Source organism: Falco punctatus, assembly GCF_963210335.1.
Source record: "Falco punctatus genome assembly, chromosome: 3".
Classification (NCBI taxonomy): Eukaryota; Metazoa; Chordata; class Aves; order Falconiformes; family Falconidae; genus Falco; species Falco punctatus.
In genome coordinates, this window is record NC_137582.1 from 55,086,166 (window position 1) to 55,105,039 (window position 18,874).

General features: G+C 45.2%; 1 protein-coding gene across 4 annotated transcripts in view; it reads right to left on the minus strand.

Annotated features, from left to right (window-relative positions):
• Positions 1-17,675, minus strand: part of TAF4B (TATA-box binding protein associated factor 4b) — a 79,142-nt gene extending 61,467 nt beyond the window's left edge. The window contains exons 1-2 of one of the 4 annotated variants that reach the window (XM_080382026.1): positions 15,029-17,675; positions 13,662-13,757 (exon numbers count right to left, since the gene is read on the minus strand). In XM_080382026.1, the coding sequence (XP_080238152.1) occupies positions 13,662-13,704 (43 nt within the window). In that variant the 5' untranslated portion in view covers positions 13,705-13,757; positions 15,029-17,675. The other 3 variants (XM_080382025.1, XM_080382024.1, XM_080382023.1) reach the window with 3 other exon arrangements.
• Between the last annotated feature and the right edge of the window lie 1,199 nt (positions 17,676-18,874).

The window sequence follows — 18,874 nt, forward strand, 5'->3', positions numbered from 1 at the left end:
ATCCCCAGCAGCACTGTACCCTGAAAGATAAATCAGCTTTCTTCCTAGTAACAGGATTAGTCAATAAAAGCACATCCATACTTCATCAGAACACTGTAAAATAACTTCAGGCTTATTCTTGGCGAGACCATCCACAGAAGTTACCTAAGGCCACCCCAGTGGTCATAGCCTTGATTGGAACAAACTGCTGAGATGATGCCTGTTTACTTCCACCTAAGTTTCAGTAATAACTTGTTCCACTTGTAACAAACATTGATTTCCTAATATTTGTTCCATTTGGCAGAATTTTTAATATCGTGGTAGCCTTTCCACGGCAGTAGCTCTTCGCAACAGCTAGCTAGCAAAATTAGAACTCCAAAGCCAACAAAACCAGTATCATGGTAATGTACTAACTACTGTTCTTGTAGGCTTCATACTGTAAGTATCTGATGCCAGGACAAATGAATCTGAAATAAACTTGAAACAGCTGTCACAGCTACAGATCCATACACAGCAAAGACCCACAGGACATCACTTCAAGGACGAAACACAGTTTTGGGCAGTTACAACTTCATGTCACGAGGTGACAGTAAAGTGATACGTACAGTCTGAAACAGCTTGAAAGATGTTGAGAACAGCACTTATTTTTTTTACTTCTGGATGCCACAAATCATTTACGTTTTTTCACAACTTAAAAATACCCCCAAAACCTTTGATCCTCCCTTTCTGCCTTGAAACACAAGCAACAACCCAACACTGAAGTGCAGACTCAGAGGGGAGACACAGGAGATGCCTTCTGCCAGAAGTTTCCACAGCACTCAAAACCAATGCCTGAAGCCCTCTACAGGAGGTACAGCTGCACAAGTGTGAAATGAGGGAACAGCAGGTGATGGTAACCTTGAGGTTCTCAATAGAAAGGTCATGTAAACAGACTTGTGCAGCTACCAAGACGCTACTGTTGGAAATTAAGAGCAGGTAAGTGCAAGAATCCACATTCTTCAGTTGGAAAAAAGATAGCATTTCTTATATCTAGAGCTGTTTTCACATTCACTAGAAGGTGATTCTTGCCAAGCTGAACATGAAAACAGATCAGGTCTTGCAGTCATTGCAACTCCACGGGAAAATGAGGAGACAGACACCCCTGAACAGCTGAAACATCACTGTTTCAGCTAACACCACTCAGCACAGCATTTAAAACCAGAAAAGATACCTGCAATAGACCAAAATATCAGCACCAACTGTAGTTACTGAACAGCGATCAGGCACCTTTGCAAGGCCAAAGGCACCCCCTTTTACACAGCGCTTCCAGGATACACGGTTTGACAGTTTTACTATAGTTGTTTCAGAGAACAGGAAAGACTCTCACCACTCATGCACTTTGGTAGTAAGAATAAAGCCCAACCCCTTTGGTGCTCCAAGACCGCTCCTATCTTCAGATCACCAACAGAAAACTTAAGTGACCAGTTACCAGCAGGGATTAGTTCTTACATGCTTCACTGGAGGACTCGGGTGTCTCTCACAGATTAACGGCCCATTTTACAATTAATTGAGACTTCTATCTCTAGATATTCTGCCTGTCCTGCCAAAAACATCCTTTGGAAAGTTACTTATTTTTCTTGACTGCCAGAGAAGGCAGTTAAAATAAAACCAGCTATTTCAGCCCTTTGTTCCCTGCATACCTTCCTTCTGCTGCAATCCTACGGGAAGGCTGGAGGGGAAGGAACTGACAACTGAAACCCATCTCAGCGTCCTCATGGCAGAGATCTGTTCATGCCACTGTATACATAAGGCCACCTGCATGGGCTTCACACAGTGTTAAGGAAACCACACTGTTGTTAACGTAAAGCTGTGCTGCCAACAGAAAGAAACTCAGAGTTTCATCCAGCAGCCTGAACACTGATGTGTGCTAGAACTATTCCACCACAACGGCAACCTCCACCCTTAAATTTCTAAGACATATGACAAGCCTGAGGCCATTTCTGAAGGGCAACATCTAGAATTAATTCCCTGAGATGAACCAGCCAGCTCGTGTGCTCCAGTGGAGATACACCATATGCTGTTACAAGTGAAGCTGAAGTTGTCAAGCTAAGCCACCGCTTTGATTACATGGTTTCCAACACAACTGCTCAACACACCAGCTCTTCAGAATTGCTGGCTGGGGAGCAACATGAAGAAATGAAGTCTCTTGCTCCTAAAATAAAATACAACCAAGAACCAACTGCGTTAGACCAAACTCATTTAAGAGAACAGTTTACAAAACCCACTCTCAAAGAAAGGTAAATTTAGCTTATTTCAAAACGAGGGGCACCTGCATCAGGTATGTTCCCAACCTTAGTAAAGCATGCTACTACCAATTACAAATTCAGGGCTAAACAAGACTTCGAAGTCCCAAATCAGTAAGTGAACAATCAAAAGGTTTTAAAAAAACAGTAACATTTCTTTTCCTAAACATATCTCATTCTTTCTGTGAACTACTCAAAACAAAGGGATAGCTTTTAAAACAAGTTACAAGGTAAAACCAAGTTTTAAAGGGGATGTTTTATTAGGAAATGAAATGGCAACTAGGAAGGAATATTGGTTTTAAACTTCTTAAAACTGAGACTGTTTAGGACGACTTGAAATTCAGAAAATAAAGGGACAAATACTACTAATCCACGCAACAACTTTGAAAGTAGTTTTCCTTTTAAAAAAAATTATTTTTTTCTTCTTCAACCCCATTTATTGAGCCCCACAGAACAGGTCACTTAAAAGTTACAAAAACACATTACAGGACTGAATAAAAGACTCAGAACAGACACTACTAGAGACACAGACTGTTTAGGCAGTGATCATATCAAGGTGCTGTTCTGCTGATTGGATACCAAGCAAAAATGAATTCCAAATCAAATATAAGAATAAATGCAGTTTATTATATTACAATATAATAAAGGAAAATAGCATGCAATATGATGAAAGGAAACAGTACTAGTTATTATGCACAATATGATAAAAGAGCAATAGGAACAAAGCATCAAATCATTACTGCCAAGCATTACAGAAACTAAGAAAAGGATGCATCACCAATTACCATCTTAACATCATCCAGGCCCATGCTTCGGCTGGGAAGCCCATTTACAGCCAGTGCTCTGAGTCCCTCTGTAACTGGGGAAATTCCTACATGGTGTACCCACCCGTAGGGGAGTCTGGCTCAGTCCCAGAGCTTGCCCACCTTTATACTCAGTGAAAGACAAAAATACTTTACATACCTAGTGTATGCAAACTTTTAAATTTAGGCTAAGTGCAGGAGTGCACTATCTCCTGATTCGTAAGGTTCACATACACCAGTGACAGTTGGCCAGATGCCCAAGTGTGTTGGTGTTACCATCATGACATAGCTGCACACAATATTGCCGGCTGGATGGTCTTGTTCATATCTTGCTTGTTCAGGGGGCTCAGGACAAACACCACCTGCTCATTAAAGTTGTCTGTGAGCTCCCTGAGCTCACTGCCCAAGTTAAATGACTGCTAATTAAACACGAAGACTTTTTCCATAAGCAGTAACCAAATTAATAAATTTTCACCCCAAGTTCATTATGTTGTAGACTGGATGTAAAAGACTGCTGAAGAGCAGAAAGAGTTAATGAAATACTGTAAAAGACATGACAGGCAAGTCTGATACTGAAGTGATTTAACTTCTACATGATTTACATAACTCTTCCAGTATGTCGGGGCTGTATGTTTTCAGATGAAGTATGGACTGTACTGCATGCAGGAGAACTACTTATTCCTCAAGATCCTCACTTAGTACTTGAGTTTTCCTAAATGTCTACCGCAGATTTCCATAGTGAAGGTGAAGAAACAAAGATGACAGCCCAATGTGGAGGCAACACCTAGCTGTGCTTCTCACCATCATGAATGAAGCTACAATGAAGATCTGGCAGCCATCCGAGGTTACCTCACCACAGGCTCCCAATGATGAGCTGTAACTTGCACTCCTAAATCAAACACAACTGACTTCAGACAACTGATCTTCTGGGAAGTCACAAAGATTGCTTATTTGAGGTTTTCCCAAGAAAAGCCCATCTGAATGCACTTACAATTTCCCAGACAAGCAGGGTAGAAGGCTCTTCTACACCCCATGGGTCAAGCTGAGCTGTTCAGCTAGTAACCTACACCCACAAAGCATTTTACTCCATACCACAAATCACTCGTGTTTGGAAGTCAGTTTTAGTTGATGGAAGAGGAATTCAGCAATGAGCAACCCATAATCAACACTTACAGCAGCAACCAGAATCCTTCACCACATACCCAGGCCCTCAACAAATTCATTCTGTTCACATGCTGTTTCACTCACCAAATAATTATGTACCTCAGATACTGCCCTCTGCGCCCTTCCCCTCTGTTCCAGGGAAGTTTCTATAATAATGGGTCTTTGTAGCAACAGCTCAGGACCAGTGACTAGTGTGTAGATATTGTAAGTGTCACGATGAGATGCCCAGTTTTGAGTTCCCGTAAAAGACACCTTGGTTTTGCCCACAGATACAGTATTCATTAATGTCCAGGTCAGAAGAAAAGTTCAAAGGACATAATTTCAATGTGCTTTCATGCTACAACAGAACACAGACAACCTAAATAGAACACAATACAGTGTTGTACTCACAACTTCTTTAAAGAAGCTGATTGCATCTTTGCCAAGTGCACAAACACTGCATTGCAGATTCTTGTAGACTCTAGCCTACAACTTCTAAGGTTGCATCAACCTCAGATGTTTGACATCTCGCCTTCTCAAAGAAACAGACTAGCCTAACCTGCAGACATCACCATCCACTCCACAGCACTGCTTCACTAGCATTCATGTTTCCCAGATCACCTGGGTTGCTGTGAGCAGCTGTTTAAACAACCACCTCGCACCCACAACTTTGTCACACTAAGAGCTCAAGGGGCTGTCCCAGTGAAGGCTGCTGCCTCCAGTAATTCCAAACTTTCTCTAGCTAGGTTCTGTGCTAACAGTGGGCACCAGCTCCCGAGATGCCAAGTACAGGCACAGCCTTTTCAACCACAGGACGATGGTATCTCTTCTAGGCAGGATGGAGCAGAGTCTGAAACCCTTTTGTTTCAAACAGCCTGGAATAATGGGCACCACGCATCTTTCTGAAGAGTATAAGCAACATCCCTCTCCCTCCCTTCCAACTAGACACAAAGTGCTAAAAATGTAAAAATCTGAAGCCAAGTTTCGCACACTGCTTAATTAGTAAGTGTTTAGGCAAGCTGTTGGAGGCTAGCTGCTCATCAATGCATCTTGGTGCCCAAACAGATCTCTCTAACAGACTAGCAGTTGGGCCACCACAGCGCTGATGTCTTTTCACAGAATACAGGCCTATGTTTCAGAGCTAAGAGTTGTCCTCGACTGCACACACAGCTGAGCATCACTTGAGACTACATTTATATCCACACAATTTTAGAGTTATAGTAGAATTCTTGCGCAAAAACGTAACTGTCCCAGTTGCGAGGTAGTATACCTTTTATTTATAGCCAACAACAGATGTCCATACCAACCATCTACAGAAAATCTGGACATTGCATTGATTCTTGGAGGGGCTATAAATAACTGACAGGTCATAGACATTTTCTGGGCACAGATCCAAGATGGCACTACTGTTTCTATTTGAACTCAGAGTGTATTTATTACACTTGAATCTCCAGAGTTTTTGGGTTTATTGGGGGCAGGCATACAGGATTCACAGCCAGCACTGCATACCACAAGGCAAAGTCTTATCTGATATCCTGAGAACATCTACTATCTAGATCTTGTCCTTGGGCCATGTCTTTCAGCAACCGGGATCATGTCCCATCAGCACTTCCCCATCTCATCCTTGTAGTTTGCAATTTTGCTATTGAGGCTTGGTTGCTTTCCTATCCAAGTAATCAGACAGTTCCAGGACAGTCTACAGATAAGATTATCTGAGTTAAGAGTTCTCTGGGACCCAAGTTACCTCATGAAGGAGCTTCAAGTATTTGCGGAGGACCTGACTGACGGTAGTGAAATAGTGCCTCAAAGGAGCCAAAGTGACACTTCCTTACTTTCAAGACAATTCCTACTGCACTAAAAAAGGTACTGAACCTATACACCACATCCTCTTCTAGTTTGCTGTGTACTCCTGGTATTCACTGGAGTCAAAATTCTTTACATAGCAAGTTAGATGCTTGGCACATTGCAGCCATGTATATTCAGCGCACAGCTTTGTAAGGAACAGAAAGTATACCAATACCCTGCACTTTTTTGAAATGTGACACTTATTTCCTTGGTGTTCACATGGGGACCAGCAGAAGGTTGAATTCCACTTAATTTCCTCTAAAAGTACACATTTACCCCTCTATTGGATGAATTTTCAATTATTTCAGAAGGGCAAACAAGGGCTTAACACTGAATTTTAAGACTGAATACTACCTTGCTCTAAGTGGGATGGAACAAACAAAAGTTCTTGTAGAAGACAGCAAAACCTTCATGGAAGCATTAACTTCTGTCTACATGGATACTGTGGAAACTGTCACCAAAACTGTGTGGTATTTGTCAAGTGGCTAGTATGCAACCATACATAAACGTGTTCTGAATACAGTTACCCCCCTTCAACACACACCATCAGCTGTACCAAGCAGACTGCCCAGTAATACACCACCAAGCAGTCAGCTGGACCTGGCTTCGAGGGCTTCACTTGAACTAGACAGCAATTGCCACAGGGAAAGCTGCAAGTCAAAGTCTTCAGGTGTTGTGCCAACCAGGGCATGTCGTTTCACACAGCTGTTAATCTAGCTTGGACATCCATACAGGGACCGTCTGATTTGCCAGTCAGCTCCTAGAAGCAGCCAGTATTAACCCAAAGCCATCTCTTTTGCCTCCACCAAATTGGAAGTGTGCATCAGAAGGGGTCTGCAAATATAAGCTACGAAAACCAAGTGCCATCGTAACATCTGACTCTTCTTAGTTCACTAGATCACCCCAGTAAGATCACTGAGCTTCATGAGTTCTCCACCCTTAACAGACCCTAAATTTGCTCATTAGTAACAAGGATCTTCCATGTGCTGCCATTTTTACCCTGTTTCAGTTGTGATCAGAGATCATTTCCTCAAGACACTGCTGGAAAAGATTCAGTAGTGGTCTGTGCTCTAAAGGTGACCCAGATGGCAGAACTGACCTTAATCCTGATAGCTGGAATAGGAAGCCACTTAGTAACATCTATTGTGATCTTTTCCACTTTGCAAGTTACACGTATTTTTCTTTTGAAATCATCGTCATTTTCAGAGAAGTAGCTTCATGCAAAAAGAATTCCAAAAAAAGTATTTGCCTTTGGGTTTTTATCTAAGTGGTTAGTGCACTACTAATTATTCAGCTTTGATAGTTACCAAAAGCTTTGCAACTTGCAGCAAGACACGCATATACAACTTGAACATACAATCCTACCCACTAAGCAGATTTCTACCACATGGCAAATACTTGGTTCTTTAAGACAAGGTTTTTTTTAAAAAAAACCAAAACTCTGCTATTGCAAACTACTCAAAATAACAACCCATGAGCTTACCTATTTTATCAGCATCTTTGGGAAAAGAATACTGAAATATAATTAGTGTTTCTCCCAGCTGTCATTTGTGTGTGGATGATGCTATCTTTACTGCTACAAGCTGAAGGGTCCTTTAAATACTGCAAAAGCAACAGAAGTCAGGCTCACATTCTCACTCTCTTTTAAGGATTAAAAAACCTTTACTATTCACCAATATGTAGCTGTAATTCTTCGCAATACACTCCAATTGATTGTAAAGTCTGAACACCATTTAACATTAATTTTACTGAGCATCATATTTCAACGCTTCAGCATCCAGAATGCGTCAGGGTTTTTTTTGTGAAAACCATAAATCTAGAAGTTAGCTTTGTATCTTCTGCCAAGTTTTAAATCTTAATTCCCACAGGGCTGTGCATTTAACGATACGAAGGAATTGTTTTGGTAGGCACATTCAGTCTGGAAAGCAAAATCAAGTCCTACAGAGAAGCCAAAATTTCTACTGGTTACAGCAAAAGACATTTACTCACTTTTTTTTTTTTTTTTTTAAGTTTGACTTAGTGTCTCAAGCCTGCCAAAGCTTTGCTGACCCCTCCTCAGAAAAAAAAACTTGACTGGTGTCACCTAATGGGAAGAGAGAAGTTTGCAAAGAATCCATCCTGATAAACCTGCTAAACAGCAGACACTATTGGGATCTAAAAGGCTGCAACCACAGATTATTTAGCTCCTACTGGTCATTCTACAGCACAAGTATTATGCTCAGACTTCATGAGATTATCAACATCCAGAAATTACAGACTTAAAGGAGTTTGTAGGGGTCTTTTGTCCTGTTGAAACAAGAAATCTATAGATCGCTTCCTCCTACCCAAACATAATATAAACTAAGTAGTATTTTAAAATCAGTGCTTCCTCCCATTCCAGAGTGAAGGACCAGATGCAAATACAAAGATATCGAATCCCTCCTGCAGTTTTACAACCAAGACATAACTAGAACATGAAAAGATAGATTCAGAGTACTGTACTTGAGAGGTATCAGGGCAACGCCAAAAGCCAAAGGCAGCAGCATCAACATGTTTACCAGCCCTTACCTCTTCAGGTTACATTAGCTTCTATATCCAGTTAAGAGAAACCTAACGAGATCAGACTCTGTACCATCCCACCACAGTTTTGGGATACCCACATCTGCTCTCTCCCTCCCTCCCTCCCACCCACAGGTGTCCGCATGCCAACTGCCTGCCTCTTGCCACCCAGCCCTGGCCACCTGCCATGAACAGTAGTTGTGCTTTCTTAACAGTCACCCGCCATCAGCTTAGATAAGCTGTAGGCAGTGGAAAACCTGCCAGGGACAAGCCAAAACATCCAAACCAAGACAACTGAGCAGCAAACAAACCAGGAACCTGTATCTGCTGCCATTCCCCTATAAGTCACGTGCAAAGGAAAAACTTTATATGGCAGCTATGCCTTGCACCAGCTTACTAGTGCAAATTAAGGCAGACTCAGGGCAACTTCCCTTTGCTGACACCATACTTGTTCAGGCCCATTGGCATTAGCAATAATGGAAAGCATAAAACAGAAATACACACACCAGAGGCAGCTGATGCTACACTGAAGAACACTGGCAGCTGCTGTCACAGCCCTGTAACCAGCTGCAGTGGCATCAGGTGAGGTTTTTGAAGAGCTTCCTGCTGTAAGCAGATCCTAAGGTAACAACAGAGGATCCCTAGCATCCACTCAAGCTCTGTATTTTTTTCTTCCCTCCACAAGAGGAGCAGATATATCGCCTAGTTATCCTTTCAACACCTGCCTGTAATGAGCATTCCAGGGCCAGGGATAGAATGAAAGCCACAAGAACAGTCAAAGAAGTGACAAAAAACTAAGTTCATGAAAAATAAAGAAGAAAGGAAACCAAGGAACAACATTCTTCTGTTATTTTTATGGTTTTTTCTACCCTCCATTTCTCAACGGTGCAGGGCCCAAGGACGTTAAGGTGAGCTATATACACCCTGAAACCTTGTCACTCCTTCCCCTTCCCAAGCCTTTAACTATTTCCTCCTGTTAGTAAGTAGCACAGCACAGCCATTCCCTCCCCCCACCATGAAGTTCAAGTTAACCAAGGACACAATTTCTTGTTAAGCTGATGGTCCATGACACGAGATGTTTGCAGTTTTGTGAGCATCAGCACAGATCACGTGCCCAGCAGAGCTCAGGAATGGGGCACCACACTGGTCCGCTCTCTGCCAGCCCCACAAGACTGCTGCATGTACAGCCTTTTGAAATGCTGCCAACATGTTCTGGTCAACAAAGAGGCAACTGTGGATGGACCCCTTTGGTGGATCGTACAAATTCCCTCCATTTAGGAAGACATAGCCGAACCATTCAGTCTAATCGTTGATGGTATGTAAGGTCAAAATGCCACAACCAAACCTTGAGGCAGAATCTGCCAGCTGAAGGTGTACAAAGGACACAGTCCTCAGCTGGAGTCCTACTGCATGCTAAACGCCCCAGTGGCAGCCAGCTGTAAGCCAGGGATGGACTTGCACCTCCTGACTGCTCATACAGGAGACACCCTGAGGGTGAAGGAGGAAGACCTTTTGTACCAGCACTGGTCTAACAGCTGGCTACTCCGTTGAAAACAGGCACTTTGTAGAGGAAAACACAGGAAGGTGAATGAAAACTCAGTTACTCATGAGCAAGTCTGTGTTCTGCAACACCTGGAGAGCTTGAGAAGCTCAGTGATCTTTCCTGGGTAACCAGGTAAAACGGCACTTGGCAGATGGGACAATCCTGCTCAGACAGGTGAGGAGCCATACCTGGTCATCTGTCTTTCCCTCCTCCTGGATTTTTTCCAGGCAAGGAGGGGTGGAGGTAGAGATGGAAGAGAAAGAATGGCCTAAACCCATAACTTCCATGAACCTCCACTGCCCTCCAAGCCACTGGGGCAAATGCGGCTCCCTAGTGCCCTTCCTCCCCAAGACTGCAGCCCTGTAGACGCACAGGAGCGATGACTGCTCCAGGCCACAAGGCAGTTCACCAGTACTTCAGGATGACCCGTAAGGGCAGTGCTGTCCCTCAGAACAAGTCAGTTCAAACATCTCCCTTTCAAACTCAGGGGGAGGATGCTCTCTGTATGCATTTTTCTTAGCAGGTGCCACAGGTTGAATGCCATGATCTTAAAGCCAAGTGCATTCTCCCTTTTGTACTATATCCTGTATGGCTATATTTTGCAATGTATTTGAAATACAAACTTTTCAAGTTTAAGAATTTGGTGGTTTATTCCACTTTTTTTTTTTTTATGGACACCAACACTTGTAGCTTTCATGTTATCCATCTTGCATTTAAATTTCTGAATCATTTATTGTTTATTAAAAACTGAATCCATGTAGAAGACTGAGGTAGAATGCTAACACTTACTCAAGACAGAATGCTTTTTAAAGTCATCCTTAGGATGATTAGACAACTTCCCCTGAAACATCAATCCATTTGAAATCTAACAACTTACATGCTCCTTGTGGAGCATTAAACTTTATACAGTTACTTTCAGTTTACAATGACGCACAGTACCAGCACCTCTGAACCTCCAACACAAAGTCTGCTTGCTTTGTTTCTTGTCCCAGGAGCAAGGAAAACAAACTGATGCAACCAAAGGGTAACACTACTTTTGCTACAGCTGCCTACTGCCACGAAACAACTCAGATGACATTCAGCAGCGTATCTCGATGTAATCAAACACAAGCTACTAGAAAAAACAAAACTTTTGCTAAATTGAAATTCCCAAACTACAGACAACTTGCATGAGCATTTACCTTCACAGAAAGATGTTTAACTGAATGCCTGTATATTCCAGAAAGCCAAAACGTTAGATAGAAAACCTGAAGATCTGGGGGGCTCAACTACACCAAAATGTATATTTCTATGGTGGTTCATTTCTGAGGGAAGTTGGCAAGAAAGAAAAAATGAAAAAAAAAAAAAATGCAAACTTGCACCAGCAGCACAGGAATTAATGTAAATCCAGTCATCCTTTTAAGCAACATCCTACCTGAAAGTAATTGTAACAGAAGCTCCAACAAAGAAACTGTCCTGGCAGGAAATAACTATAGCAACAATAGCAATAAAATGATTACATATCTTGGGGTCTCAATACAGTGAGACTAATGCTACTGGAATCAAAATCACTTTAAAAAAAAAGCATTTAACTACAACCTGACAGGGACGAGGGGGAAGTTTAGAACCAACAACACCTTCCTCCCCTTGTAGGAAAGAGCAGGTTGGAGCCCTGGCTAGCCCTCTGCTACTATCCGAAGTATTAAGCTATCTTTATCAGCACTACAGAATTCCTACGCTAATGTTTTCTTTGCTGCTATAGGAAGTACATCCACAAGTGTGGTACCTCTTCGTTTCCCACATACGGTTTATCGAAAAACCCCCACGTTTCATAGCGCGACACGTAATGAAAATGCAACGTTACGCTCCTTAAACGGGACAGTATTTTGTTTCAGTACCATCGGCCTGGTGGCAACGGTGCAAGCAGCTCCCCCGGGGCAGCCCGCCCACAGAGGGATGCGCGCTGCAAGCGGGAGCTGCCGTAACCCCCGTTCCCGCTCCCCCGCGCTACTCCTTCATACAAGTTCCACGAAAGCCCCAGTCGGTCTTTTTCCAAGTCACAAGGCCACCCGGCGGGTTTGGCTAGCCCCCTTACTCCTCGCGCTATCCAGCAAAGTAAGAAGTTCCTTTAATCCAGAGACTTCCAGATCCATCCTCCAGATACGCTGTAAGCATCCCCCCTGCTAACCGGCTTCACCCGTTCGCACGCCCTGCGCCCCGCAAGCCAGGCAGACACCCCGATTCCCAGAAGCTCGGGGCAGAAAAGCCTCTCGCCCCCAACTTTCGGCACCGCCCGCGACGCGCCCCACCGCCGCTGCCCCCGCCACGGCCCGTCCCCAGCGGCAAGGCAGGGCGACGGGCTCCCGGGGCACCCCGCTGCCGCCCCGTCCTCCCGACCCGCTCCCGGGCACGGCCGAGCGCGACGCGGGACGCAGCGCGCAGCCAGGGCGGCCGCCCACTCACTCACCTGGGGGCAGCTGGAAGTTGGCCGGCAGCTGGAGAGTAGCCGCGGGCGGCCCCTTGGGTGCCACCAGCCGCGGGCCCCCGGGGGCGGCCACCCGCACCACCACGGCCCCCGCGGGGGCGGCCGCCAGGCGCGGCGGCTGCGGGGCGGCGGAGGGCGCCGGGCCGCCCGGCACCTTGGCGGCGGGGCTGTCCCGGCCGGGCGCCGGGCCCGCGGCGGCGCAGAGGAGCTTCGCGGGCGGCGCGGCGGCCGCCTGCTCCGGGTGCCCGCTGGGCATCAGCCTGACGGGGGCCGCCGCCGAGGTGCTCATGGAGGAGGAGGCGGCGAGGGGACGGGGGGCGGCCGCGTCGCGTAGAGCCCCGCGTCGCCCCGCAGCATCGCGGGCGGGAGGCGCTCAGGCGCTGCCCCGGCCGCCGGCTCGCTCACGGCAACACATGGTGGCCCCGCTCCGCCGGCTCCCGGGCGCCGCGCACGTGGGCCTGGCCGGCCCGGCCTCCCCTGCCGCCGGCGGGAGGGAGGGCCGAGGGCGGGAGGGCCGAGGGCGGGACCGCACCGCCGGCGCGCCCTACTGCGGCGGCGCCCGGCCTGGCCGGCCGCGGGCGGCGTGTTTATAGAGCCACGCGGAGCGGCGCAGGCGCTGAGGCCGGGGACCGCCACCCGGCGGGGCCGGCGCGGAGGGGAAAGTCGCCGGTGCTGTGAGGACCCCGGCGGCTGCTGGGGTTCGGCGGGCCGCGCCCACGGGCAGGGGTCTCTTCCCACGGCGACGCTGCGTGGCCCCGCCGGGACTCGCTGGGGAGGCGACGCCGCTCCTGCCTCGCTGCGGGACCCAGCGCCCGCCCCAGCCGCCGCGGGCAGCGCCGGTGCTGGCGGAGCAGGGAGGGGAGCGGCGCTGAACGCGGGCGGGCCGGGCACCGGCCTCCCCGCCCGGGCAGCCTCCGGCCCCACGCCTCGCCAGGCCTGCGGGTGGCCCTGGGGCTTCTGTTAACAGCAGAAGGAGCTCCAGCAGGGAAAAGGCTTCCCCCTATCACGGTCAGCTCGGGCCCGGAGCTGAGCTTGCTGATCGGCCGAAACCGCAAAAGCCATACCTGTAAGGATGAAGGGGACAAAGCTGTCCCATTTGACCTTCATGCCCAGGGCTTGATGTGAAGAAAGGCTGAGGAGGGACGTTGCAACTCGCTCCCCTGTAAAGCAAGTGCAATCATTACACTCTGCAAACTGTTTCTGAAGGCTGCACTGCACGCAGCCTGTAACTGAAAGCTTTTTGCTCATCTGACAGGGATGGCAGCGTGACCTTCAGTAATGCTGTTTTGAGGGGTTTGCGCATTGCGGCTAAGTTTGGACTAAGTTTCCGTAGGTTTTGAAGCATGCTTACACACATGCTTCTCTTCACCCAGAAAATTTAAGGGGCGTTGCTCACCTGCCCAAGTTGAGCACAGCAGAAGTGATTACAAAAGCCAAGGCCTGGTGTACAGTTCCATGCAGCATTACAAAAAGCACAAGATCCAGCAGAACAGTTTCCAGTTTAATTACTCTTGTAAACACCTTTCCAACTATGTTCTTCAGGTAGAAATGTAGACAAGAAATTCTAATACTTGAGGCTACACTCAAAAATCATGTAAAATGTGAAGAGAATGCAAAGAATTATACAACTCTTTTCCCGTATCCTGATAGAGAGTTCCCATGCACTGCTGCTTACAGGTTTGTCAGACTGGGAGGAAAGGAAACGCTCCTTTTCTTGACCATTTCCAGTCACAACCTTACTTAATTTCAGTGTTACTGCTTTAAAATGCTGTCAGCAGCAACCAAAACAGCTACAGAACAGAAATCGCTTGAGATGGGAACTGAAAGCATGTGGCTACAGCTTACTTTCCAGTGTGGTCACAACGTAGACAACTGTACCCTCCCAGACTCCACTGGTACAGGTAACAACAGGCATGAAGATAAGTTGCACGGGCTACCTGGATAAGTGCCTTAATCTTTTACATGCACATCAAGTTTGTTTTACCATGCTTTCACCACTGTTGTTACGCTGATAACTTTAACAGGTTGCAGAAAGTGCAGCTATCACACCCGCGTTTGCAGCATACCAGGTAAGAAACACAGTGCCACAGAAGCCCATATTCAAGAGCACACCACCACACCCTACCCCTACCCCCATTTAGGATCCAGACAGTATTTGTTCTCTCACACAGCATCCCCTCTACCTCATTGCAGCTGCTCTCACCGTGCCTACCATTCCAGAACAAAGCCCCAAAGAGGCAGCAGCAGCAGCAATGGTTTAAGTTTCCAAGTGTAAGAGCAGGCTAGGAAGATGATGAGGCGATGGAATAACATAGGAGGGAGGCAGTCTCTGTACCCTTTAGAGCTCTGCCAACTCTGAGCAAATTACATCACTTCTTATGCATATGAAGCTGTGTTGCTCTGTCTGTGTGTGTGTAACAACCAGAGTTACCTCCCACATGCCAAAGGATGCTCAGAGACCAGGAGACAAGGAAACTTCAGTCCCAGCAAAAAAACAAGTTGCTGATGCCAGAAGGAGGAGGATGCAAGGGAAGGCACAGTATCCACTGTTCTGGGACTTCAGGAATAACACAGTTGCTTTATTACTTAAGGCCAAGTTTTTCTTTGTCGAGGCCATTAATCTTCTGAAGGAATTTCTGAGACCCCCATGTAAATGCTCAGGAGTGAAAGTGTATCTGGAAGAGGCAAAAAGAAACAGCTGAAGATGACAGAAGTGTATGCACTAAAGCTGCAAGGCATAGCAAAGCATGAAAAGAGGAAGCAGAAAACAGCACAGTAAGAGAAAAAACATACTGAGGCTGCAAAAGGAGCAAAGGAAGCAATATGAAAGGCAACACAGGAAGAGGTATAGCACAAGAAAAAAGGGGAAAAACCAAAACAACTGAATAAAACCCAGAAGATTGAGAAATATGCATATCTTAAAATATTTAAAAAATCACAACCAAAATAAATACATAACCTAAAGTGCCGTAAGTGTCCTTTCCAAAGTAGATGCACCCATCTTTCTATGAAACTGCACGGGAAGAGTCCTTTTTCCACATGGGAAAAAGGTGTTATAGAGGACTGAATATTACCAGTATGCAATCTTCGTTACCCAAGTTAAGAGAAATGCAAAAAGTCAGTCAGAATAACAAGGAACACAGAATCTTGAATTTTAAAGCTGTTTTCCTAACTTAACAAGTTACAGCACAGGTAAGGAAAGTTACAACATGGAATTTTGTTTGGTTTTGGTTTTTTCTTTTTTTTTTTTCCTCAAATCTTTATTTTCTTGGGTGACTGCTACCACTAACAAAAAAATTTAAAAAATCAAATCCATGCATTGAAAAACTCTGAGCCTAGTCATCATTCTTGTCTACAACTTTTTTCCCCCACCAAGACCTTGTCCAGGAGATAATGATAAACATGGTAACTGCTTTTCAAAGTCAGCTGAAGATCTAGCTGTTCATTCCATGAATGTCTCCAGCCTTGGCAAATTGACTTGCTTTACTACTTCAAATAACCCACAAATGGACTCATCCAACATTCATGCAGAAGTATCTTTTTTACCTTCCGGACATAGGAAAGCATTACTGCAAGCAACAGTACAGATTTCCTTCCCAGGAGCTCTTAGGTTATATACTGCCCATAGTCTGGTCTGCATAACCCCTTTCCAACAGCTGAGACTTACACAGTGCACAATTGAATCAGTCTCTGCTGTTCTAAGCTTTCTTGAGGCTTTCAAATAGCATATTTAAAATACAAACCAACTACCTGCCCTCCAAAATTTATGTCCAGACAGCAAGACTTAACTCTTCCACAGACAGACCTTTATAGTCCTTAGATCTTAAGTCAGTTTCACATCGAACACTTGGGTTTTAGTTTCCTACAACACTGTAAAATCTATGTAATATGCTTCAGGGCTTTTAATCTGTCAGTGATCCTTTTTACAAAAGTTTTATTTTCTCTCCGATTGATAGATCATCAATTAAATACAACCAGCAAATTAGCTGGAATGAGAAACTTGTAATATTTGCCTTAAGCTTTTCTTCAACGATGGACTTGGCAGCACTATGGAATTAACTTAAACATGTAATGGGAACATGAAGGGAAGAAATATGTGTGCAGATTTAATCTCATTAGTTAAACAGTTAATTTTAAGTTAATTTTAAGTTTACCATGAAACAAGTTCAATCGTAACAAAGAACACTAGCTCTTCAGGAAAAGATGCTGAAAGAAATGAGATACTGTGGATAAAAGAAGTAAAAATCAGGGAATAGAAATATTCACTTAAAAAAAAAAAGGAAGAATTAGTTAGTTGGAAATGCAGGAATAGAAGACATAACCAAAAAGATGAAGTAATGGGAATACAGTTGCAAATGTGAATTTATTTACTAATGAAAATAACCAAGTGAAATCACAACTGGCTCTTTAATATTCTCCATAACCACACCCCTACGTTAAATCTGCAATTTGAGTAATTTTTTTAATTATTTTTTTTAAATTTATGGTCAGCACTACAGTCAGCCCTGTTTTTTCTGTCTTGACTGATGATCTTTTGTGGAGGTGCCTCTTTCTTTTGGACATTACGGTCACAAATGCCAAACCAAACATTACACTTACATAAATAAGTCAAACTTTTTGTTCCATGAGGTACAATACTTTGCAGCTTTGAAACCTTATAAAACATTTAAAAATAGAACAGGAAGGTACAACTAAAGAAATAGGCACATACTTCTATATTCTTCTAAGCTAAAAAGCTTGGCTGACTACACTGAGCTTCTAACAACAGGGGTGTCAAGTGAACAGGGAGCTGAGCCACACAGCAGGGCATGCCAAATCCCAGCAGAGGAAAGCCTGCCTGGCTGTGCACCTGCAGTTCCCGCTGGTTTGGGGAACCCAAAGCCACGTCATGAAGCCACAGAAGCGATCTGATGAGGTGGGAAGGTCACAGAAGCACATGCACCTCACAAGCTGGGCTTTAAGTGAGGAAGAAAGATCAGAAGACTAAGTGAACAGAGGGAAAAAGCACGGAGGAACGGGCACAAGCAATAGAAGTCAGTAGGGGAAAATACACAGTGATGGGAAATAGGTACAGTTACAATGCCATACTCACCGTTAAAATTTGTTATTCAAGCTGAAGGCCTAGAGACAGTCAATAGGAAACACTAGGTACCTGTAGTTAGGCCAGGTAAATAGGAGTCTGCCCCTTCTCTCCATTGACACCTGAGAGTTACTGAAGAGAAAAGAAAAAAGCAAAAACTACCACCAAAAAAGCCCCCATAAAACATGATGAGCTGGAAAAATGAACAGAGTTTTGAAGATGTCTGTTTTTTCCACCGCCACAGAATGTGTCCTGGTTTTGGCTGGCGTAGAGTTAATTTTGGATTTAGTATGAGAACAATGCTGATAACACGCTGATGTTTTTAGTTTTTGCTGGGTGATGTTTATACCAAGTCAAGGACTTTTCATTTTCTCAGGCCCTGCCAGTGAGAAGCCTGGAGGGGCACAAGAAATGGGGAGGGGACGCAGCCGGGACAGCTGACCGCAACTGGCCAAAGGGATATCCCATACCATAGAGTGCCATGCTCAGACTATAAACTGGGGAGGGTTGGCTGGGGCCTGCCGATCGCTGCTGGGGGACTGGCTGGGCATCGTGGTGGGCAACGGGTGGTGAGCATCACTCGTTTTTTTTTTCCTTTTGGATTTCATTCCTTCCTCCCTCTCCATTTTCATTACAATTGTTGTTATTATTATTATTATTATATTTAAATGTATTTCAATTATTAATTTTTTCTTATCTCAACCCACGAGTTTTCTGCTTTTCCCAGTTCCCCTCCCCATCCCACCAGGGGAGAGGGGGAGTGAGCAGCTGAGCGGTGCTTAGTTGCTGGCTGGGGTTAAACCGCAACAGAGGTTGGAAGGGATGTCTGGAGGTCCTCTGGTCCAACCCCTTCCTGCTCAAGCAGGGCCACCTAGAACCAGTTGTGAAGGACCATGTCCAGGTGGCTTATGAATATCTCTAAAGAAGGAGACTCCACAACCTCTCTGGGCAACCTGTGCCAGTGCTCAGTCATCCTTACAGTAAAAAAGGGTTGTGTTTTTTTCTTCCTGATTTTCAGAGAGAACCTCCTGTATTTCAGTTTGTGCCCATTTACCTCAGGTCCTGCCACTGGGCACGCCTGACAAGAGCCTGGCTCCATCCTTTTTGCACCCCCTCGTGTATTTAAATACATCTATAAGATCCCCCTGAGCTTTCTCTTCTCCAGGCTGAACAGTCCCAGCTTTCTCAGACTTTCCT